This window comes from Danio rerio, chromosome 9 (genome assembly GCF_052040795.2).
Source record: "Danio rerio strain M-AB ecotype USA chromosome 9, GRCz13ab, whole genome shotgun sequence".
Lineage (NCBI taxonomy): Eukaryota > Metazoa > Chordata > Actinopteri > Cypriniformes > Danionidae > Danio > Danio rerio.
In genome coordinates this window covers 53,261,321-53,286,167 of record NC_141029.1, presented here as the reverse complement: position 1 = coordinate 53,286,167, position 24,847 = coordinate 53,261,321, and the positions used below count along the sequence as shown (strand labels likewise).

The window sequence follows — 24,847 nt, the reverse complement described above, 5'->3', positions numbered from 1 at the left end:
GTTCTGTTGATATGTAATTTCAAATATCCGTAGCTTGAAACAGATGGAAATATTATTGCTAATAGTATGCCTACTATGACGAAGGCGTAAACGGAGCAGCGCTCATAATATCGAGCAAAAAAAAAAAAAAAAACAGCTGGGTAACAGAACCTGCTTTGTATTTTTGTAGGAAACACAGTTAAGATCAGTTAGGCAAGAGGTGTGTGAGTTATTGCCGTCTGTCTATCACCTAATGTGTCAGGAATATCGAAAACAAAAACAACTTCACTCTGCTCCTTCAGCGCTCCTGACAGAGCTTGATCCACGCTGGCATTTGGGTTTTAGGTTTTAAAAAAGGTAAACAATTCCACTACCCTGTTCAAACTTTAAGGATACCGGGTATCAGATTTGCACAATTCATACGCACATCGCTCTGGCCTGTTTCCCTCGCTCAAGCTTGACAGAGCTCCTGCGCATAGCTACGGTTGCTAAGCCAAGATTGCTGGGTGGCGGTTTTTGGGTGTGGCTTAGCGATGGGTCAATTAAGCCTTTCAATTTCACTTTAAGCTGAATACTAGTACTGTGTCTTGCAGAATAACTAGTAAAATATTATGCACTTTCAAAATGGCAAAGACAAAAGAAGTCAGTTATTAGAGAATTGCTATTAACACTAATTATTAAAAATGTGTTGAAACAAATCTCTGTTTAAAAGCACTCTGAAAGTATCTGGACAATAATATTTACTTCAACTGTATGTAATATCAATTTAACAAGCTCAGATTCTGGCATAGATACAGTAGATACTTTAGGATTTCAGTAATGTATAGTGTAGCTTATTGGGCCCTATCATACACCCGGCGCAGTGTGGCGCAAGGCGCGGCGCAGTAGTCTTTTGGTAGTTTCAAATTGGCGCAAGAGTCGTTTTGAGGCGTTGCGCTAGGCTTTTAAATAGCAAATGCATTAGCGCTCATTTGTGCGCCCATAGGAGTCCTGGTCTAAAAAGAAAGGCGTTCTGAGGTGGACCGCTGGCGCGTTGCTATTTTGAGAAACTATAATAGATTTTTCATTAGACCAAAACTAACCTGGTCTAAACTCCGGCGCAGAGTTGCGTCTCGCTTACACACTGCTTAATACGCACAAGAGAGCAATAGGCAAATATCTTTACGTATGAAAAAAAATAAATATTAAGGATATATATAGGATATAATAAGAATAGATATAGGATATAAATATAAAGGATTAAAATATTACAAAACATATTATTTTCTAGCCTACATAAATATGAAAAATCACTGCTTTTATGCCTTCTTCATCTCGGGAGGCTTTTTCAGTTCATTCATAACAATTTGCTTTTGTATAATGTTATTATTATTAGCAGTATTATTTATTATATCCATATTTATATTTGTTTGATTAAAAACAAGCTTAGATTTGCCCACCTGCAGGTTTCAGACCATATGGGGCATGGCAGCATGTGTTTTAGGATATAATTCAGGATTTTGAGCACATTTTGTTATTGTTCATTTATTTGTTTGCTGGAAATTAGAACTGAATTTAGAAATAGTTTTGAAATGAATATTTGCGCTTAACAAACAAAATAATTTATTTATAGGCTAATTGATGTCTGTGCATAAAGGTTTCCCTATCCAAGAGCGAATGTGAAAGTAGATCCATTATCTCTCATTATCACGCAGTAGATGCTCTGTTTAACAGTTTTCTGTTAAAAATACTGTTAACTGTTTGCTTGTGAAATGCTATTTTTTTCCACTTAGACTTCCTGTAAATAGCGAATGCGCTCTTGGCGCGACGCAGCTGACTCTTAAAGGGAATGGGAGATGAGACTCTAATTGGTTTATTCTCAAAACACACCTATAACTCATTAAGAAAATAAACTCAACCCTTTTAGACCATGCGCCATGACGCAAAGCAGATTTTCCCGTCCTTAAATTAGCAAAAACGCGTCCTGACACGCCCTGAAAGCGTTTGCGCCCTGCGTTTTGCGCTCTGCGCATGGACCGTTAAAATAGAGCCCATTGTCTTATTAACTCTGTCTGAGCAGTGACTCCTGTATGTTTTGCAGATATTCATCATCTTACTATACCTGATGAATCATCATCCTCATCTTCTTTGAGATCTTTCTCCTCCTTTTCTTCACCGTCTTCATACATCTCCACCCCTGTAAGTAAATATATATACTGAAGTTAGTTGGATTTGCGCATTGGAAACACTGGCATTAATCTATCACACTCCTTTGCACATCTGTGTGTGAGTGTGTGCGTGCGCATATTGTTTTAGAAGGTATGGTTATAGAGTTGAAAAGGTGCCATTGTTCAATGTTTACCTCGGTTTAAAACTGGTTTTGTTTAATAGTTAATAGTTTTATAAAGAATAAAGACACTTCAGGGTTCCCGCGGGTCCTTAAAAAGTCTTAAAATGTCTTGAATTATAATCCGGGAAATTAAGGTCTTAAATTGTCTTAAATTTTACCGTAAAGTAGCTGTAGGTATTAAATTTTCAGCCGGTCTGCTTATTGACGATAGGGAAGCACAGTGGTCCACCATAAAACATCTAATAGTTGATTGATGTAGCACTTGTAAAACAGGACAGAAATGACAGTCTCCGTGATTTATTAGCTTATTACGGTTGGTCAGCTACAGAGTACTACAGACGCTTACGTCGGTCTGCACCTGCACCTTAACGACGTGGCAAAGAGGCAATGTGTAAATTCTGCAAAAAGACCTTTTCGTTAGGGACCATGGGGCTCAAAGTCGTCAAGTCGCACATGAAAGAAGGAAAGCAGCAGCGGGACGTTGCAGCAGCTTGTCATAGCTGGTCCAGGTTAGCCCCTGCATTGTTTGCAGCTCGACCTAACAATGTTACTAGTTTATGATGTTAGGCCTATAGCCTATGTTATGAATAAGTAATGTTAACCCTTATAAACAACTCATACATGAAAAAAGACAAAAGAGCTGTGTGCCTGTGCACATTTGGATAATGTTGGGATATAAACGGGTTCGGGCTTTTATAAAGCTGTCATTCAAAATGTACTTGTCGGGTTCGGGCTCTATCGGGCCTAACTTTTATATCCTGATTACAGCTTTAGTTCAGACGCCCTCTCACAGTCAGCTATAACAGTTTCATTTCACCACCAGACACCCAAAAGGCAGGTACTGTGGGTTATCCATACTGTGACGAGGCACAATTTATTTAAATCTAACGAGAACATTAAAATGAGTAGCCTATTCCAAAGAAATTATAACATTTTTGGGTCTTAAATTATGCTTGTTGAGGTCTTAAAAAGCATTAAATTTTACTTTTAAAATGGTGCAAGAACCCTGCACTTTATAGAGTTATTTTACATTTTGTTATTGAGGTTCTATATATTCCAATCCAGCTAGACTTCCAGAAAAACAGGAAGCACTCTTTATTTCATATGTATGTTTGCTCTGCTGTATTTATTCAGGCCTGTGATTGGTTTATTATATTTTATGCAGATGCACACCCCTACAAAACCAACCCAATCTATCCAAAATAGGGATGTAACGGTATCAGAATTTCACGGTATGGTAATACCTCGGTATGAATGGCACGGTACGGTATTTATTGAATCATTTACAGGAAAAACAAAACTAATGAAAAGACTCGAAAAAAAAGTGCCAAAAGTGTTTATTTACCTTAGCACTGAACATGTCAATGACATACAAATTAGCCATCTATCTGTAAGCTTTGAAAGAGGAACTTCAATTTTTCAATTTTAATAACAAAAATTATTAAACCATGTAAAAAAAATAAAGTTTCAATTTAGTATTTTCGAAAACTCATCACATTCAACATTTAATCACTTACTCACTTAGATAGAGATGGGTTTTTTTAAAGGAAAATTATCATATGAATATCATCTGGTAAAAGCTGGGATCACTGATCATTTACAATGTCCTTTGCAACAGAAAAAAAACCTCTCATTTGGGACTGAGGTTTCTGGGACAGAGAGATATGATTTAGCCGAGGTTGACAGCAGGGGGTAACGTTGTGCATTGTCTTTCCACCACTTGAGAGGACAATGAGTGAGATAGAGGTCTCTTTGCGGTACAAGTCAATGTCTGCATCAATCTGAGCAGTGTGCTGTGTTCTGCAGTCCCCATGACTGTTATTAGTCGTATTCCCCGACTTGTATTTCACCACAGTCCGGCAGTGCCTGTTGTTTCTTTGTCTGTCACCTTTTCTCCTTTCTCTTAACTTTTTAGAAAGAAACCTAAATGCTTCCACGCATCCGATTTAAAACCCACTTTAGGTTCGGTCATTTCCAGCTCTTTTTCATCCCCGCTACTAGCAGCACACTCCATTTCCGCATTACTGGATCTGTAGTGACAACAGACCACAAAGGATGATGGCCTTGCCTAAGCTGATGGGAATCGTAGTTCTCGCTCCCTCCCGTTCGCTTCATTCGCCTGAGAAAACTTTTCTTAGAAGACCTATAGTTTTATTGAGTCATGTGATTACGGTAATATTGAAAAAAAATTGGTATTTTTTACATCCCTAATCTAAAATGATCAATTCTTTGAAAATAGAGCTATTCATTTAATCTTGTGGAATTATTCTCAATATTGCAATATGTATCTGAAAACCAACAAAATAATATTGCATTGTAAGTTGTTGTTTTTCGCAGCCCTACTTCACTCTTATACTGGCTGCTCTTGATTCTTTCTTGTCAAAATCTGAGGTAAATAATCCATTTTTGCTCTTATAATGGATACTAAATTCAATTCAAGTTTAAACTACTTTAATATTATGTTAAAAACAACAGTGTCTTGTTTTTTCCTTAATTACAGGCCATGAAAATTCTGATTTTTAGTTAGTGAAAATCAGGCATTTTTATGTTTGACTAAAGCCTGATTTATACTTCTGCGTCAAGTGACCGGCGTGACCCATGGCGCATGCAACGCGCGTAGCTGTGCATTTATACTTCTGCACGCTGTCTCTGTCGGTCTAAATTAAAACTTCCGAAACACTAGTTGGCAGTGAGGTGTAAATGTTCCTCTGTGTCGAGTTTCTTCTCTGCTGTTTTGCTTTTCCTGAACACTTCTTGGATGCACAAGTGGCTCAAACTCGCTCATTTTGAGGCAGGAACTGGCAGACGTACAACAACTTTAACTATCAGGTAAACACAAAACAAAACTTTCCATCAGGAGCTCCTTCACGGGACTCCACACTTGTAAACAATCGCTCCATTGGGCTCGCGTCCAGCTCGCGCCATTTGCGCGGCTCTCGGTCCCGCCCAGACTCGTCAGCGCTACCAAGCCGACCAATCACAGAGCTTGCGCTACGCGTCGTTACGACGTGAAGTTACAATTTTTGAGAGGTGCACGTCAGCGACGCTGATGGCCACGGCGAAGGGCTATGCGTCAGCGCCGTAGCATACGCCGGTGTTTGACGCAGAAGTATAAATCAGCCTTAAGAGTGTGGGAACCTCCAGATAATTGAGATGTTTCACCTTGATTTCCAGCATCCACACCCAGGAGGCTGCTGTCCACACTGTCGTCCAGATCCTCTGACTGAAGAGAGCTGTTGGGGGTGAAAGACGGAGGAGGAGAAGACATTGAGTTTCTTCTGACTGCACCGGTGTCCTTCACTTCAGCCTGAGCATCCGACGAGTCCACAGACATCCCCTCTGAAACACACAGTACACAGGTGATCAATGTCAGCTCAAGATCCTAGGCAAACATGAGACAAGCTACACACGATTTGGGTCAGAATCAAACAGTATATCTGTGATGTGCAGTGTTTTTGAAGTGTTTTCTCAAATGACTTGATAATGTTTTTGTTATGACAAAAGCATGATCAGTGTGTAATCTGGGGTCCGTTCTTCGTACGTGGATTACTCCGTTAGCTGGATTTGGATATTGACGATTTGACACGATCCAGGATCGTTTCGTTCTTCAAAGCTGATCCGAGAGTTGTTGTCACGGCAACAGATCTGCTAGGTCAAACCTGATCGGGAGCAGGTTCAATTCATATAAACAGGATTAGATCGGCTCAGTTCAAGCAAAGATAATACAAAAAGTATGTACCGAGTTCTGATATTTTCTTACAGTAGTAGTTATATACGCTTGGGAAAATAGTAAATATTTTTTAACTATATATATAAAGTTATAGTCATTAATAAAATAAATAATGTTATACATATTAATAAAACTTATGCAATCTGCACCCTCGAAATGAAAATACAAAGACTGCCACCTGGTGGTGCAAAGAGAAAACTTATTGATATGAACTTTTTTAGATCGCTTTAGTACAATTAGTGTATAATAGAAATGCAGAATATGTGACTTTTTTTTTTTTAAAGCAATAATACATTTATGCAGTCATAAACATGTTTTAATAGTTAATATGCCAGTGATTTAATGCTTCACAAAAGTTGCAGACGCCTTTACCAATATCAAAATGCTTTTGGAAACAACCAGTTATTTTTTACACAGATTAAAAAAAAACAGCTACTATAATAAAGAAAATCTTTTCTAAATGTAGAACTAAATATATTGATTTGCATTGAAATACATGATGAATACTCTTGACACATGAAAGTGTAAAGCGTGCAGCTCACAACAAATGTGAAAGGTTACTGGGTGTCATATTTAACAAGCCGTTTACTGCTAATTTGATGTAATTTTGCTCACATGGATAATTGAATATTAATCAAATGATGTCATTACGCTGCTGTGCCGTCAGCCAATCGTTGCATTGCTGATCATGATTTCGAGGATTGATAGATCTGTCCTTCACAACACACGCAGCGATCTCAGATCAGTTTATCCAGACATTCTAATCTGATTTTCGAACTTGTTTGAAGAACCAAATTAGCGAGAGATCAGTTGTCAAGATTAAAAGATCCAGGATCTGCTAAATCATCTTAGATCATTTAAGCGAGGTACGAGGAACGAACCCCTGATGTTCATGCGTAGGCCCACATTGATTTTGTGCAATAGAAATATCCACAAAATTTGTTTAGCCCACCATTGAGTTTAATTATGTGAATGTGTGTAAATGTATTTTTATTCAGTTTTTATTTTAATTTCAGTGATATTATTAACTAATATCAAAATGTTTATTCAAATATTTTCTTTACAATACTGTTTTTAAAGTAGTAGATATTTGATATGAGATGCTTACTTTGTTTACCAAAGAAGTAAATTTAATTAGATTTGCTTTGTAAACCTTAAATAAAATTTCAAAAGTTTTTAGGTGCCATACTCCCAAATATATACAGTTGAAGTCAGAATTATTAGCTCTCCCCCTGAATTATTTTTTCCCCCAATTTCTGTTTAATAGTAAGTCGCTTTGGACTAAAGCGTCTGCTAAAGGACTATAATGTAATCAGTGGTGGAAAGAGTATTAAAAACTCTTACTCAAGTAAAAATACTATTACTTGTCTAAAAATGTAGTGCAAGTAGAGTAAAAGTATCTGTGGTAAATATTACTATAATATTTACTATAATATTTAGTAAAATATTCCTAAATATTAAGCATAGATATATACACTAGATGTCGCCTGGCCTATTGTTGTCTATTGGACAGAATGCGTCAATAGTGCCGTCATCTTGCTACAGGGTAGCGGCTCCTTTGAAATGAATGCGAGACCAATGTACAATGGAGGACTGTGGCCATCCAAAGCCAGAGATATACACATATACACATATATCTATGATCGGGAGTTTTACTGGATGTTAGTATGTAATTTTTTTTTCTAATTACGAAAATTATAATTTTACATCACTTTTCTACATTGATGGATCAGTGACCGCACGGGCATTCCTGACAAAAAGCTCGTGTTTGTGTGTACAGAAATGTACTATTCACCCTCCCTGTTAAATCTGATCTAATCATGTCCTGAAACACAGCTCCTCTCCTGCTTTCACTTCTCATACTGACGGAGGGAGCAATTCGTTTGTGAATGAATCCCCCGAACGACTCTTTCACTAACGTTAGCCGACAATAATACAAGTTTCTGGCACCGCAGCATCTCTTTGTCATATTTCTTTTGCATTGTTTGCTGATTTTATTCAACAAAACTAGCATAAGCCGAGTGTTTAGTGCGAGTGGGAGCTTCTTTGTCTTATAGTGAATGCAGTAAGTGACTGTATCATCAATAACGTTACCTCATTAGCACAAAAGTTCAGAGCATACAAAAACGTAAAAACTTAATCTTACCTATGAAATGTTCTGCCTTTGTGCTTTGTTTTCTTTGTTTGCTCGTTACTACACCCGTAGACAGCACTAAAGTCCCGCATCTTCACGTAATAACACTGTGTTGACTAGTGCGGTTGAATGACATTTGTCCTGGGAGCACTGTACCAATGTGGCGGCGCTATTGACGCATGCTTAGGGTCCCTATGCGATATCTAGTGTATATTTCTATGAATATTAAGTAGGAGTAAAAAGTAGCCCTTTCAAAACTACTCAAGAGTAGTGAGTATTACGCTTTTAAAAGCTGATGCGTTTCCATGTAATTTGTGCATGTGTGTGTAAACGTAACATTCTGTAGTGCATCGACTTGTTGCCCAGCATGCACACAACATCATAAGACATTAACATTAGGTTAGATTTAAGTTGTGATGTCAGGTGACCAAAAATCAATGTCTAGCCAGCTTCTAAGGACAACGTTAATTATTCAATAACAACATCAAATGACGTTGATATTTGGTTGACTTTGGATTTTGGTCACTTTCCAATACAACCTAATGTCAAGCAAACATCTTAAACCAACGTCATTTTGGCATCAAATCTGACACTTCCATGATTTTCCATCCCCATGACACTGGGGTACAGCTTAATTCTGACATCATGTTGACATCTTGTGCCTGCTGGGTGTTTAGGGCCATTTCGATCATCATACAGTAAACATCCGTCATCTTCTCATCAGTGACATGCATCTAAACCAGGGGTCTCAAACTCGCGGCCCGCGGGCCATTTGCGGCCCTCAGTGCAATATTTTGTGGCCCGCGCCGACCGCTGTACACTGACAGAATCAGCGGAGCGGGGAGAGAGAGCGCTCCCCGCTCCGCTGATTCTATCCGTACACAGCGGTCACTGGCATTCCCCGCCCGCCGTGTAAACAACGTCTCCACGCACCCCGCCCCTTTGTTAGACGCTGTGATGGGCAGGAAGTGTAAGGAGGGAACTCGCGCCGGCCAGAACCAAGGTAAGCTGTTCCCGCCCCTGCCTGCCACTTAGCTACCTATCTGCAGCCTGCCGCCTACCTAGCTACAGCCTGCATCTTATATATATTATAGGTAGATACAGACTGGCACAGACTGATGTGACTGGAGTGGGGTTTAAGCGGACCATGTGCCTTTTTGGGAGCACAAATTTGTGTGAGAAGTTATTCTCCACCTTGAACTTCAATAAGTCAAAGTACAGGTCTAGACTTAATGATGATCATCTTCAAGCCATACTGAGGGTCTCAACTGCTTCCGCTCTAAAGCCAAATGTGGTTCAGATTTGTGAGAAGAAGCGCTGTCAAGTCTCTGGCAGCAAGAAGTAGGCAAAAGATGCCATGTTCAGAAGAACTGTTCATAATCTTCACTCAATGTTCTATTAATGTTCAGGACACTTCACGTTCAGAAGAAATAATTAAAACTGTTAATAATGACATTTGAGGACTTCTTTTTTGTGAAATCCCTTATGCGGCCCAGCCTCACCCAGACTTTGCCTCCTGCGGCCCCCAGGTAAATTGAGTTTGAGACCCCTGATCTAAACAGTCTCTGGGTCAATGCATGTAAAGATTTTGGACATCTTGTACACTTTTAATGCTTCCAAACAGTTTTCTGCAATTATAAAGTGCACATGTTTTGAGGTAGAGTTGGGTATCAGTTGGGGTTATTTCAATACAGGTGCTAAATTGATACTTTTAAAATGGTACCGGTGCCAAAACGGTGCCTGAACCGATACTTTTTAGCCACATTATTTGAAAAAAAAAAAAAAAAAGAATTTAACCATTATAATTGAACAATATAAATATATATTTATAATAAGTTTAAAGTAAACATCAATTTATATACTATATATTTGAATTGCATTAATATATTTCTTTTGATCAACCCTATTTTGAGGTAGTTCATTATAATGCGATTTACCTTCTTTGTGAGATTTGATTGGACAGGAATTACAGGATTGATTATTCATATCCCCATAGACAAGAAAAAATAAAGAAGTAACTGCAGGTTGAAGGATTGTAGTAGAGTAAAAGTTTTGATTACTGCACTAAAAATGTACTCAAAGGAAAGTAAAAGTTAAAAAAAAAAGTAAAACTACTTGCTTAATTACAATTCCTGAGAAAAACTACTCAGTTACAGTAATTTGAGTATTTGTAATTAGTTACTTTACACCACTGAATGTAATCTTGTTTAGTTCTGGTTTGAGGGAATACCATGGGACGTCCAGTCTACAGTGTAAAAATCTGAGAGATGTTCAAGCACCGCTGGTTTCTGGTTTCCAGCTTCTATACTGTAGGAGTGTCGGTCACGCCTTGATGAGAAAGAAACTATTTTTTCAGCGTTCAAGAAGTTTTTGTTCTCACCGTCCCCCTCGCACGGCTCTCCTCGCAGCTCGCGCATCAGGTCACGGTGCTCCGTGTCCTCCAGAGCCTGAAGGAATTTAGAAAACCAGCCAGCTTCGTTTTTCACCAGCCTTTTGAGGAGCAGACGAGCACCATTTATATTTCCGTTGTTCCCGGTGGCTGTCATAATCTGAAAGAATAATAACGAACAAATAACTTGTGCATTTGAGTGACATGGAAAGACTGGACAGAACGAGACTGACCAGAAGACACAGACAGGTCAATATGGTGACATGCTGAATACATTGAACAGTAGTGGTAGTATGTGCAATATAAAATAAAGTAAGCAAATAATATAAACATAATTATTTTATACTCCAAATTAAATGCAATAATAATATTTAAACATAATCTGAATTTTTTTAACAATATATTTAATATTATTATCATTAAAAATAATAATAAAACACATTTCAAAGAAGTAAATGCGATAAAAATATGTAGTTAGTTAGAATAGTTTAAATAAAGTAAAACAAAACAATTAGTTTATTTTACATTAATTATATTACTATGGTAGAAGTATATCAGCGGTTATTACATGTGAATTATTATTATTATTATTATTATTATTAATAATAATAATGGTATAACTAGTTACAATTGTATTAACATGATAATAATTTATAATGCATTTATTACTGTTAATATGTCATCTTGTGAGAGCCGTAGCTCATGTCCACAGATCACAGCGCATCTGTGGCTGGTTTATAGCGCCCTCTACTGATGTTTATTGCTCTTTACCGCTATCTATGGTTAGTTTGATTTCACCAAGAAGGACATGTTCCTGGATGTGCATCTATGTTGATCCTGGAACAACATTCCAATCAGCCGATCAGAATTAAGAGATACATTTACTGTCTATGTTCTGTTTAGTCTTACAGTTAGGGTTATCCACTTACACTCCACTAGGGTTATCCACTTATCCACTCACTACTATTCTCAGATATGAGGAATAATTTACAGTTACGGTTGAGTTTAGAGGTAGGGCTTAGGTTTAGATTATAATTTTAGAGCAAAAATGACGTTCATGGATAAACAGATGTCCAGGATCATACTCTCTGTTTGTCTGTCAAGTAATGTTTCAGTCCATTACCCTTAACTTTTATATAGAATAAAGCTTTAAGAAACATTAACTTAATGTAGTCACTCACTGTGTATTTATACAGGGTGGGCCATTTATATGGATACATCTTAATAAACTTCACAAGAAAAGCAATGGTGTGCTTTTAGTTTGAAACCTAACTATTCTTTCATGAGTTATTTACAAGCCCCCTCACATATACTAATGTACCACAAACAAGACGTTAACATCACCAACCATTCCAATTTTATTAAGGTGTATCCATTTTTATACATATATATATATATATATATATATATATATATATATATATATATATATATATATATATATATATATATATATATATATATATATATATATATATATAGTTGAAGTCAGAATTATTAGCCCCCTTTGAATTTGTTTTTCTTTTTTAAATATTTCCCAAATTATGTTTAACAGGGCAAGGAAATTTTCACAGTATGTCTGATAATATTTTTTCTTCTGGAGAAAGTCTTATTTGTTTTATTTTGGCTAGAATAAAAGCAGTTTTTAATTTTTTAAACACCATTTTAAGGTCAAAATTATTAGCCCCTTTAAGCTATTTTTTTTTTTTCGAAAGTCTACAAAACAAACCACCATTATACAATAACTTGCCTAATTCCCCTAACCTGCCTAGTTAACCTAATTAACCTAGTTAAGCCTTTAAATGTCACTTTAAGCTGTATAGAAGTGTCTTGAAAAATATCTAGTCAAATATTATTTACTGTCATCATGGCAAAGAGAAAATAAATCAGTTATTAGAGATGAGTTATTAAAACTATTACGTTCAGAAATGTGTTTAAAAAGTCTCTCTGTTAAACAGAAATTAAAGAAAAAATTAAACGGGGCAAATAATTCAGGGGGGCTAATAATTCTTACTTCAAATGTATATATATGAGCAATATCACACGAGTAGCAGTGCGATACGGCTGTATATTGGCATTAGTGGGGGCACTAAGGCACTCGGCCTGCGGCCTCAGGCCAACGCACGCCTTCCACCAGTGCCGATATACAGCCATATCGCACAGCAACGAGTGTGATATTGCGTTTATACAACAGTTTGACGGCATAATTGTGTCTATAAAAACAAAATCAAACATGGACAGTCTCAAAAACCCTTTTGTATGAGGAACTACTTTCTTCCGGATTCAAATCATAAGCTGACAGTAAAACAGCTGAGCAAGCATCTTTTAAACTTTAGATCTGTAGTGTCTGCTTTATGCTGGGTGTATGTGGGCGGAGTAATACACAAAGGGTAAAGAGGCTGTAGGAGTTCTGATATTGCAGAATATCGCACGGCTATCAGCTAATCAGATTCGAGAACCAGACAGAACTGTTGTATATATATATATATATATATATATATATATATATATATATATATATATATATATATATATACATATATATACATATATATATACATATATATATACATATATATATATATATATATATATATATATATATATATACATATATATATACATATATATATATATATATATATATATATACATATATATATACATATATATATATATATATATATACATATATATATACATATATATATACATACATATATATATATATATATATATATATATATATATATATATATATATATATATATATATACATATATGTATATATATATATATATATATACACACACACATATATATATATATATTTATATATATATATATATATATATATATATATATATATATATACATATATATATACACACACACACACACACACACACATACTGTATACACACAGTAGAAGTGAGAATTATTAAACCCACTGTTTATTTTTTTCCTCAATTTCTGTTTAACGGAGAGATTTTTTTCAACACATTTTTAAACATAATAGTTTTAATATCTCATTTCTAATAACTGATTTATTTTATCTTTGTCATGATGACAGTAAATAATATTTGACTAGATATTTTTCAAGACACTTCTATACAGCTTGAAGTGACATTTAAAGGCTTAACTAGGTTAATTAGGTTAACTAGGTGGGGGTGTGTTTCCCAAACAACGACCTAACTCACGGCTGAACTATCATAGTACGATGCATCGTTTGGGAAAAGACAAATGTAGTGATGAGTGTTTCCCAAAACCCGATCCATCACTTGAACCACGTTAGTTATAATATAAAACCTCCATAATGATGTTCTAAACTGGGTGGACTGACTACTTCTTTATAGAGAAAAAACACATAATTTCTTTGTGCAAACTATATTGTTTTACACGCACACGCATTTAAAATAAAATCCAATATTAGATTTGGTAAAAACATGCACTCGCTTTCCATATTATTTGAAATATATGTAAATGGCACATATAAGGCCTGTGTTTCCTTTACAAATATTATTGAGAAGTTAAACATCATAATATCCTATTCTAAAACATACTGTAACACTTACAAAAGCTAACACGTATTCTAATATCATATAAATCATATAAATAAATAATGAGGCTATTTATTATAAAATGAAATTTAATATTTATTATTTATTAGAAATGAAAAAATCATACTTTTAATAAAAATATTAATGATGATTATGATGATGATAATTATTATTTTATTGTTTAGAAAAATCTACTTTTACAATTTGAGACAAGTAAACCACTGCAGAAATGTTCAAACCAGCAGGCCCATGTCATATACAGGTACTTAATAAATAACCCACTATAAATTAAAAGAATTAACGGATGCTTTTTGTTTTCACAAGCTTTGGAGACGTAACATAAATTCCGCTTTTAAATAATAAGTCACCTATACCTTTCGCCATGAGGCTGTGTTCAAAATTACATCAATGTTTTCAAAGTGCACTGCGAATAGAGCCCGTTGTAAACATGAAGATCGCTAAAACTGAACTGTAAAAATACTTTGAAAGCAAATTACACCTAAGAGAGATGACACTAATGCTTTTTCATTTTTAATAATTTCAACTTTGAATGTTAGAATGTTAAAACTAATGAATAGGGCATAAGGGGAATAAGTGGAAATAGAACACAGCCAGGAACTATGTTTCTAACTACAGTTCGAGAGCTGTAGCTGCGAGTGCTTAAGTTTGCGACGCAGTTTGCGAATGTTCATTGGAGCAACGGATTTAGGGGAAACAAATCAACGAACTATGTTTGTAACGACGGAACTTGCGACCTTAGTTGGCTAACGATGGTTTTGGGAAACGCACCCCTGGTTAGGGTAATTAGCCAAGTTATTAAATATAGTTATTTAATATACTATTAAATATAGTTTAAAGAGGCTAATAATTTAATTTTTTAGTAAAACACTTATTTTATTCTAGCTGAAGTAAAATAAATGAGACTTTCTCCAGAAGAAAAAATATTATCAGACATACTGTGAAAATTTCTTTGCTCTGTTAAACATCATTTGGGAAATATGTAAAAAAAGAAAAAGAAAAAAACTTCAAGGGGGGCTAATAATTCTGACTTCAACTGTAAATGTATGCATACACACACACACACACACACACGCACACAGCTGGTATGGAAGGTATTCAGACCCACTTAAATTTAGCTCTCTTTGTTATATTGCAGCCATTTACTATAACCCAAGCTCATTCTGGAAACGTAGCCCCGCGGACGTTTCTGGAGACCGCGATTTACGTGGCCGGAGGTACGTAAGGCCGCGTTTAGTTTTTTTCGAGCGAACGCTGCGGGGCGGTGTGGCGCCGCTCCGCTCCCTCTCTTCGCACTCGCCGGCCGACGGCTCGCCTCCAAGTGGAGGGCTTTCCTGATGCAACCAGTTTGTCCGCTTAGCTCACAGCGTTGCGTCGGCGGAGCGGAGGCCCCAGAGGAGGAGCTGCCCGCAGAGACGACGACCGGGATCGAGTCCGGGAAACAGCCATTCCGGAAATAAGGTAAGACGAAAAACAGAATCCGAAAAATAAGGGCGAGAACGCGGCGGGATTCGAAATCAGGGTCTAAATCGAAGACGAGGGCTTTTGCTTTTTTTTTTTCTTTTTTTTTCTGGACTGCTTTTGCGAACCGTCGGTTGGGTTTAGGGAAGGATGCAGAGGAGGAAGAGCAGGGCGGCCGAGTCGGCCGATCTGGCGGCTTTTCGTGCGAGAATGGCGCGGGCGCGAACGGCGCGCGCCCGAGAGGCGCCCGAGACGCGAAAAAGCGCGCACAGCGGCCTCTCGCAGATCCGTGAAAACAAAAACCGCTCGAATACGTACCTCCCGGGACGTAAATCGCGGTCCTTAGAAACGTCCGCGGGGCTACGTTTCCACAATGAGCCCGGGTGGATTTACTAAATTCATTTAAGTTGATTCACAGCACCCCATATTGACTGAAAAACAGAATTGTTGGCACAGTGGCCTGCGTAATCTTTAAATGGAAGACGTTTTGTATGACCAGAACCCTTCCTAGAGCTGGCTGCCTTGCCAAACTGAGCTATCGGGGGTGAGAGTGGCCCGACACATGAAAGCCTGTATGGAGTTTGCTAAAAAACACCTGAAGGACTCTAAGATAGTGAGAAATTAGATTCTCTGGTCTGATGAGACCAAGATAGAATTGAGACCAAAAAGATCTAAGCAGTACATGTGGGGAAATCCAGGCACTGCTCATCACCCGTCCAATACAGTCCCAACAGTGAAGCATGGTGGTGGCAGCATCATGCTTTGGGGGTGTTTTTCAGCTGCTGGGACAGGACCGCTGGTTGCAATGGAGGGAAAAATGAATGTGGCCAAGTAATGTAAGCTTCAGCGAAGGTTCTACCAGGAAAACTCTAATTCTACGTAATTTTTCATTATTATCAATTTAGCCAATTATGATCAAGCGAGTTATATAAATAGGCTGTCTAAACAATTTCCTTTGCTGATCTAAGGTGACGTAACCGAAGTTCTGCCCTGCCTTCATCTTCAGGCAGTATTTGCCAGCTTTTCACGAGACATGCATCATCGACGGGGCATAAGCCAAAGGACTATACACAAAGGACAGTACCTGATATCACTATATTTTATGCTTTCTCAATAAATGTTATAACGTTTTTCCGCCTCCCAAGTCTTTCTGGTAGAACAGGGATATCCTGGACGAAAACCTCCAGAGTGCTCAGGACCTTGGATTGAGAGTAAGGTTTAACTTCCAACAAGTCAATGACCCTAAGCACACGGTTAAAGTAATGAGGAGTGGCTTCACAACAAGTCTGTGACTGTTCCTGAATGGCCCAGCCAGAGCCTTGACTTAAACCCAATCGAGCATCTCTGGAGAGACCTGAAAATGGCTGTCCATCAACGTTTACCATCCAACCTGACTGAACTGAAGACGATCTGTAAGAAGCAATGGCAGAGGATCCCCAAATCCAGGTGGGTAAAACTTGTTGCATCTTTCCCGAAAAGACTCATGGCTGTATTAGATTAAAAGAGGGCTTCTACTAAATACTGAGCAAAGGGTCTGAACACTTATGCCTAGTTCAGACTGTGTGATTTTAGCCCCGATTTTGGCTCGCCGACAGGTTTTGAGAAATCGCAGACAAATGCCTGAAATCACAGGCAAATCGCTGCTTGTGCACGTGAGTGACAATCACACAGTATGAACAATCAAAGACGCGATCTGAGAGAATAGCTGATGAGTCGCCGATGCCTACGAGATATTTGGTGTGCTAAATATCTGGAGCTGTCGGCGATTCAAATCATGCCGAGTGAATTGAGTTTTGACTGAAAATAACATCAGATATCGCCTACAGCCAATGAGAGAGCAGCTTTAACTTGTGTGTGCGTGTGTGTTTACCTGCTGCAGGCCAGCGGGAGGCTGGGGGAGAAGTTAAAAGCTCTTTTTCGGTTTATTTGGACTCACGAAATGGAGGAATAACTAGTGGAGGTTTGACAGGACTCAGCAGCAACCGTGTCTGTTTGACATTTCATATAGACAGAAATTAGTTTATTATCAACGTTGAGGAGAAATGGCTAATTCCCTTTAAACCCAGGTGAGCAAACATGTACATTTTCCACCCCATTAAAGGCTTCTTTCTTATTATGTAGTTAATAACAAAAGATATACTACATGTTTTTGGCTGTGAGATGTAGTTTGGACGAAGTTGTCGGCGATTCTTCCTATAAAAAGTCATGCAATGTGAAAGTCCCTGTCGCCGATTTATCTTGCAGTGTAAACAAAGCAGCGACGAAACGCTAGCCCAGATAGTCAAGCAGTGTGAAAACATCTGTGACATGACTACTTTCAAAATCATGCAGTCTGAACTCGGCATTAGGCCCAGCATTGGATACTGTGATAATTCAGATTATCTTTTTTAAATAAATATGCAGAAATGTCAACAATTCTGAATTTTCTGTCAATATGTGGTGCTGTGTGTACATTATTGAGAAAAAAAAAACTTCAAGGATTTTGCAATGGATATTGTATATAACAAAGAGTGAAAACAAGGGCAAGCTTTGCTGGGGAAATTCATCCCTAGAGTGCACGAATTGAACAGCACAAATTCTGTTTTGCACTTTTAAAAACATGAAGTACTCAACAATATAAAATAAACACTTAATAATACAAATAACAATCACGTCCCATGCTGCAACAGTCAATTTACATGATTTTACTGCAGTCAGGCTTTGAGGAGGTATGAATGTAGAGGAATTTAGAGAGGTGTGTGAGGTAATTTAACTGTTTTATCCTGATTATTGTTTTTCATAATCATTGAGGCCAAAATTAAACTGGATATTTTCATTAATTGCACAGTCTTGGTCAATAGTAATATGGTGAGCTCGTAGCGAACTTAACTTTGTGCACGTGTAGGTTACTAATGGTTAACAGAGCATTATTTCATTTTGATGCCGATTAAATTATTGGTAGGGACATTTTAGATATTGGTTGGGACATGTCCCCTCCTTCCAAGCCATTTCTGTGCCCTTAAGTGAATAATTTAAGGGGGTCTGAATACTTTCTGTACCCTTCCCTGCTGAAAAATCCAGCTTAAACCAGCCTAGGCTGGTTGGCTGGTTTTAGTTGGTTGACCAGCCTGGTTTTAGAGGGGTTTTGGCCATTTCCAGGCTGGTTTCCAGCCATTTCCAGCCTGGTCTTAGCTGGTCAGGCTGGAAAATGACCAGCTAAAACCAGCTTGGTTAAAGCTGGACATAGCTGGTTTTGGCTGGACTTCCAGCCTGGCTAGACTGGTCAAGCTGGTTTTAGCTGGTCATCTCCCAGCCTGACCAGCTAAGACCAGGCTGGAAATGGCTGGAAACCAGCCTGGAAATGGCCAAAACCCCACTAAAACCAGGCTGGTCAACCAGCTAAAACCAGCCAACCAGCCTAGGCTGGTTTAAGCTGGATTTTTCTGTAGGGCACTGTGTGTGTATTGCATGCAGTGAGTGTATTGGTGGTTTTGTAGACCAGGATCATACATGACATCATGTAAACACTAATCTGCTTAAGATTGTAAACAGAGAGTAAACACAGCATTAATATTCTACTGGTCAACTTGTTTTAAGAAAAAAGTCCAGTTATTTTGACTTACATTAAAAAAACAAAACACATTTATTACTTGTCTAGAAAATGCTGTGTAATTTCGGAATTTTATATAAAAAAAATTGGTCTAGAAAAAAGACAAAAACTCTTAAAACCAAAAAAAAAGGTTGTTTTTTGCATGCAGTGTATTGCTTTTGTGGTCCAGGGTCACACATGACAGCATGTAAACCCCGATCTAAGAGTGTAAACACTAATCTGCTTTGTGTAGTGTAAACACAGCACTGACATTCTCCTGGTCCTCTTGCGTTAGCAGCCCCAGAGTCACACACTGCACACACACGTCCCGGGTCTTCATGTTGACCAGGCTGAGATGCAGCAGGTCTATAAGCCGCACACAGCTGTCGTGTTCGGCTTCTTCATCTGGCTCCGGCGGCCTGTTGCGCACATACCGCGCGGCGTGCCCGCACCCGACGGTCTCCAGCGCGGTCACCAGAGTCCTCGACCACCCCTGCTGGAGCTCTGCGCGCATAATCTCATTGATAAGCAAAGAAACGGCATTAATATTCCCCTCCGAGGCCACTTTGGCTTTTATTCGCTCTTTTTTGTCCGGTTCAAGGAAATCCAGCAGATCCAGCAGAGGCTCGACCTGAATAAGCCGCTTGAGTCTGTCTCTGAAACAGTCCAGAATGTGTCGAGTCTCGGTGTCTTGATCGCTGCTCATGTTTGGATCCATTTCGATGTGAACTAGCTCTGTTAAGAAGTTCACTGATCGCCCTGCTTTGCTACTGACTTCAATCAGAGATCAGTTTCCGTTCACTGACTTGTAGCTTAGTTGCTTGCTTTCGGTTTCGTTTCTCTTCACGGTTTCTGAACGTGATCAGTCAGTTGCTTATAGCATTGCTTAATCCATATTTTATAAGAGATAGAGATAACCTATTTACAAATGAAATATAGTGTATTCAAATGAAGACATGCCATTATGTATAAGCAGAATAATGGAGTAAGGGGAAGCTGCAGGCCCGGAGACCCAACTGCACGCTCAGACCTGCGCGCACAGACCTGCACTTCCAGACCAGACAGTGCCCCCTGCTGTTGGGTTGGGTGAAGCGGCAGGTACGGAGACCTAACTGCACACTCAGACCAGCACTTTCTAGCAAGTAGCAACATCAGAAACGCCAGTAAGGTTATTGATTATTAAAGCGATTCCTGAAAATTATCAAGTTTTATGGCATAAATCATTGTGGTGTAAAATATTACACTAACAAAGAATTATTTCAGTGTTTGATTTGATCAAAATTTGTGTCAAAAGAGCATTATTTTATGATATTTACAGCTTGCTCTTATTTTATCTATTATTGTACCATTCTGGGACAATTTTCTAGCAATGTTTTCTGGCAAAATAAAAAAAAAACTTTAAAGTAAAAAAGTTAAAATAAAATGCAGCCTATAATATATAGCGCAATTATTATTTGTAACATATTTTAGTGCTTTATAGGTCTACTGTACGTATTTCTGTATTATCTATCTAAGAGTGCTACTTAAGACAATAACAGTAACACAATAACAGTTTATCAATTATTTACAAGTTATGTAATGATTACAAACATGTTTTTTGAAAATCAAAAAATCAATTAAATTTGCATAGAATTTACAATATGAGCTCTATTAGGTGAAATCAAAACAAATTTTTTTTTATTAAAAGTGGGTCTCTGCCAACACTAATACAGTGTACCAAAGACTGAAGATACTCCAGTTTTTTTGCTCTAGAAATGAAAAATCTCCCCAATAAGAATTATAAGCATTTATTTTATTTGATGTTATTTTCTACGTAAAAAAAAAAATTATTACTCCAATTATTATTTTTCACCATTTTTCCATGCATTGTTTGCAACTTGACTTGTAGGACCTTATGAAAAAGTACACAAAAATAAAGTTGGTTGTGAGAAAATTACCTAGAGTACTATAATTGTATGTGAAGAAATTTATTGTATATGAAGATAATATTCATTCCCTCAACTCAATATGAAACAGTGATAAATCCTTAATGATAAAAAACAACAACAAATGTTTGAAAATATTGAAGCAACTGAACAATATCTATTTACAAATACAATTAATAAAAATACAATAGAATTATTGTATTAAATCAAAAATCTAGTACGTTTAATATTTCATATAATAATCTATTCAATCACAGCCTAATATTTTATAGTAGAAAAATAGTTTAAATTACAATTTAGAAGCAGCTGAAATCAGGTTAGTCGATCTTTTAAACAGCAGGTGGCACTGTGAAGGTCTGGAAGTGCAGGTCTAGCCGTCTGAGCGAGCAGGTCTGAGCGTGCGGTTGGGTCTCCAGGCCTGCAGCTTCATACTATTGGAATAATGCTCAGTTCATTCATTCTTTTTTTTTTTGCATGACCAAACACTTTTTTTCTGTAGTCATAAATACCTAATAGACTCTAGATGGCGACAGAATCTCGTCAAACATGTTACTTTCTAAAAATTGTATATATTTATAAATATTAGATTAGATTAAACTGTATTGTCTACACATGTACAAGTACAAGGCAACACACTGCAGTTTAGGTCTAACCAGGAGTGCAGGATACAGGTATAAGTTATAAAGTGAAGTTATCCCTACTGAAAAAAATGAGATGTATATCCAGCTGCAGGCCCGCAGAACCACACACGTTTTAGGCACACACAATCTAGGACAGCGGATCCCAAACTTTTCAGCCCGCGACCCCCAAAACGACAATGCCAGTGACTCGCGACCCCCAATATCCTCGGAGGTGGTTATAATTACGGAAACTTTGCATGCAATGGCGCGCACACACACCAGTAGACCCAAGTCTATTCTTGGTTGAATTATTTTAATGTATGTGAGTGTTGTAAATGTGCCAGAAAGTTTAACCCGGAGTTATAAAATTAGTCTGCTGCATCTGACACTATTGCTGTGTCTTTAATATAATGTAATTACCCCAGGGGCCGCAGTCCAAAAGAACTAGTAACTATAAGCTACTGCTTTTTCTCTTCAGTAGGTTATGGATAAAATATGGTAATTCGTATGGTTTAATAAAAATAAATAGATTTTTGGTAGTCACCAGGCGGCCCCCCTTCATTGTCCTGCGACCCCTCGGGTGGTACCGACCCCCACTTTAAGAACCACTGATCTAGGACACACGTTTTAGGCAAACCATATATGGTAACTAACTCTTTAGCATTATCGCCACCTATTCAATTTCACAAGTATGGTTTCCCATTTCAGTCATCATCATCATCATTATTATTATTATTATTATGATTATTATTATATCGTAACGATCATTTTAACATGCCTGCAGTTTCTAAACTCAAATTATGTAAATAAAAACAATTGGTTAAAGACACTTATGACTTTATTCATGTGTCCACATACACAAAGAAAACATTATAGACGTCTAATTGTTGGATTAAGTGTAATAAACTAATTCAAGCTCTAAATATTATCATACTTGGTTAAAATCACTTTGTTGTAAAACATAAAAAGCAAACATCTGTCACTTTAAAATAAATTAGCCTACTAGAGTTAATCATTTAAACAATATATAGTTATAAACTGATTATCTTAACTGATTCTAACTATAAGTTTATTTATAAACTACTATCTTTTACTAAACTTTCACAGCTGTTTTATATATATATTTATATACACACACACACATACATACATACATATATATATATATATATATATATATATATATATATATATATATATATATATATATATATATATATGTATATATGTATATATATATATATATATATATATATATATATATATATATATATATATATATATATGTATATATGTATATATATATATATATGTATATATGTATATATATATATATATATGTATATATATATATACATATATATATATATATATATATATATGTATATATGTATATACATATATATATATATATATATGTATATATGTATATACATATATATATATATATATATATATATATGTATATATGTATATATATATATGTATATATATATATATATATATATATATATATATATATATATGTGTGTGTGTGTGTATATATGTATATATATATATATGTACTTATTATTTTTATTATTAATACTTAATTTGTTCCTATTGATAAATTTTGGTTTAAAAACAATTTATTGCTTACTATAAATTACTACAGTATTAAATGTGGGAAATCATTAATTAAAAGGTTATTAGAAAATTAATAAACACTATTAAATTGCTTGAGTAAAATATTAATATAGTGTTATACATTTGTTACATGTAAAAAGATTTTTAGTACATATAATGTATTATTGCCTATATTAACTTGCTATTATTTCCTTCATCATAAATTAATCCATTATATAAATCAAACCTGTCCAAATTAGATCGTTCAGCAAGGCCAGCAAACGAGTATCTGCCATATTATTGTCAGATAATAATGACTGATCAGCTATAATGACTAATTAAAAACTGTTCAGTCTATTATATTGAATGGCGATCGGAAACAATGCTCCCCATTCGGCCGTCTCGATCGCAATATTTGTGAAATAAAGTAAAGTAAACACTATTGTTTATTGTGCACAATATTTATTAATCATATATATCAAAACATATTGATGATGATGTTCAAAAAGATGTTAATAACATTAACATCCGTCGTAGCCATATATGGTTTGCCTAGATTGTGCGTGCCTAAAATGTGTGTGGTTCTGCGGGCCTGCAGCTGGATATTATTGAAAAAAAAAAAACAGCTTAAACCAGCCTGACCCTGGCAGATGACCAGCTAAAAGCAGCTTAACCAGCCTAGCCAGGCTGGGAGCCCAGCCAAAACCAGCTATGTCCAGCTTAAACCAGGCTGGTCAAGCTGGTTTTAGCTGGGTTTAGCTGGTCATTTTTCAGCCTACGCATGCGCTTGACGCAGAAGTATAAATCAGCCTTGTATTACACTGTGAAAAGCTGATGCATTTACATGCAATTTGTGGATGTGTGTAAACGTAACATTCTGTAGTGCATTTGAGTGCCCAGCAGGCACACAACGTCATAAGATGTTAATATCAGGTTTGATTTAGGTCGTGACTTTCAATCTGAGCCACTTGTACATTTAGAAAAAAGCAAAGCAGCAGTGAAAGAACTCGACACAGAGGAACATTTACAACTCACTGCCCAATAGTGTTTCAGAAGGGTCACGAAACACCAAATCACATTTTTTGAGCTGTTGACAGTCGTATATGTGTCCCACACTGCTAAAAACACTATTAGGACACCTATATTTCACTAAAAAGTGTAAATTGCTTGTTTTTGCGTTATTTCAAGCAAATTCGTACTTCCGGTTTGAAACAAATTTTTGAAGCTGCGTCACGGTCATGACATAATAGCGTGTATTCCAGCGTGCAGACTGGACGCCTGTGCCAGAGTGTGTCTTATTACGTCTTACAGTGTGATGCATTAATGCATGAGTAAGGCTTGGTTCAAACAAATCAGCGCGCTCTATTGTGCAACTTCATTAATATTCATTAGTGTCACCGTGTTTACGCCACAGAGACGCCACGTTGTGTTGGCAAAACAAGCGTGAAGTGTTGCTTTTATAGTTTGCTGCATTTAAGTTTCGTTTTCATTTTCTGTCTGTGAGAGCTCAGCTGGAGTCACGTGTGGAT

The 24,847-nt window shown here is 36.8% G+C and overlaps 1 protein-coding gene across 2 annotated transcripts in view; it reads right to left on the bottom strand.

Moving 5' to 3' along the window:
- ifih1 (interferon induced with helicase C domain 1) overlaps positions 1–24,847 on the bottom strand; it is a 751,550-nt gene that overhangs the window by 56,047 nt on the left and 670,656 nt on the right. Inside the window, 4 exon segments of one of the 2 annotated variants that reach the window (NM_001308563.1) lie at positions 2,081–2,155; positions 5,471–5,647; positions 10,553–10,721; positions 19,440–19,946. The exons of the other annotated variant lie outside the window; for it this stretch is intronic. Coding sequence (NP_001295492.1) covers positions 2,081–2,155; positions 5,471–5,647; positions 10,553–10,721; positions 19,440–19,886 — 868 coding nt within the window. The 5' untranslated portion in view covers positions 19,887–19,946. 2 annotated transcript variants of the gene reach the window in all.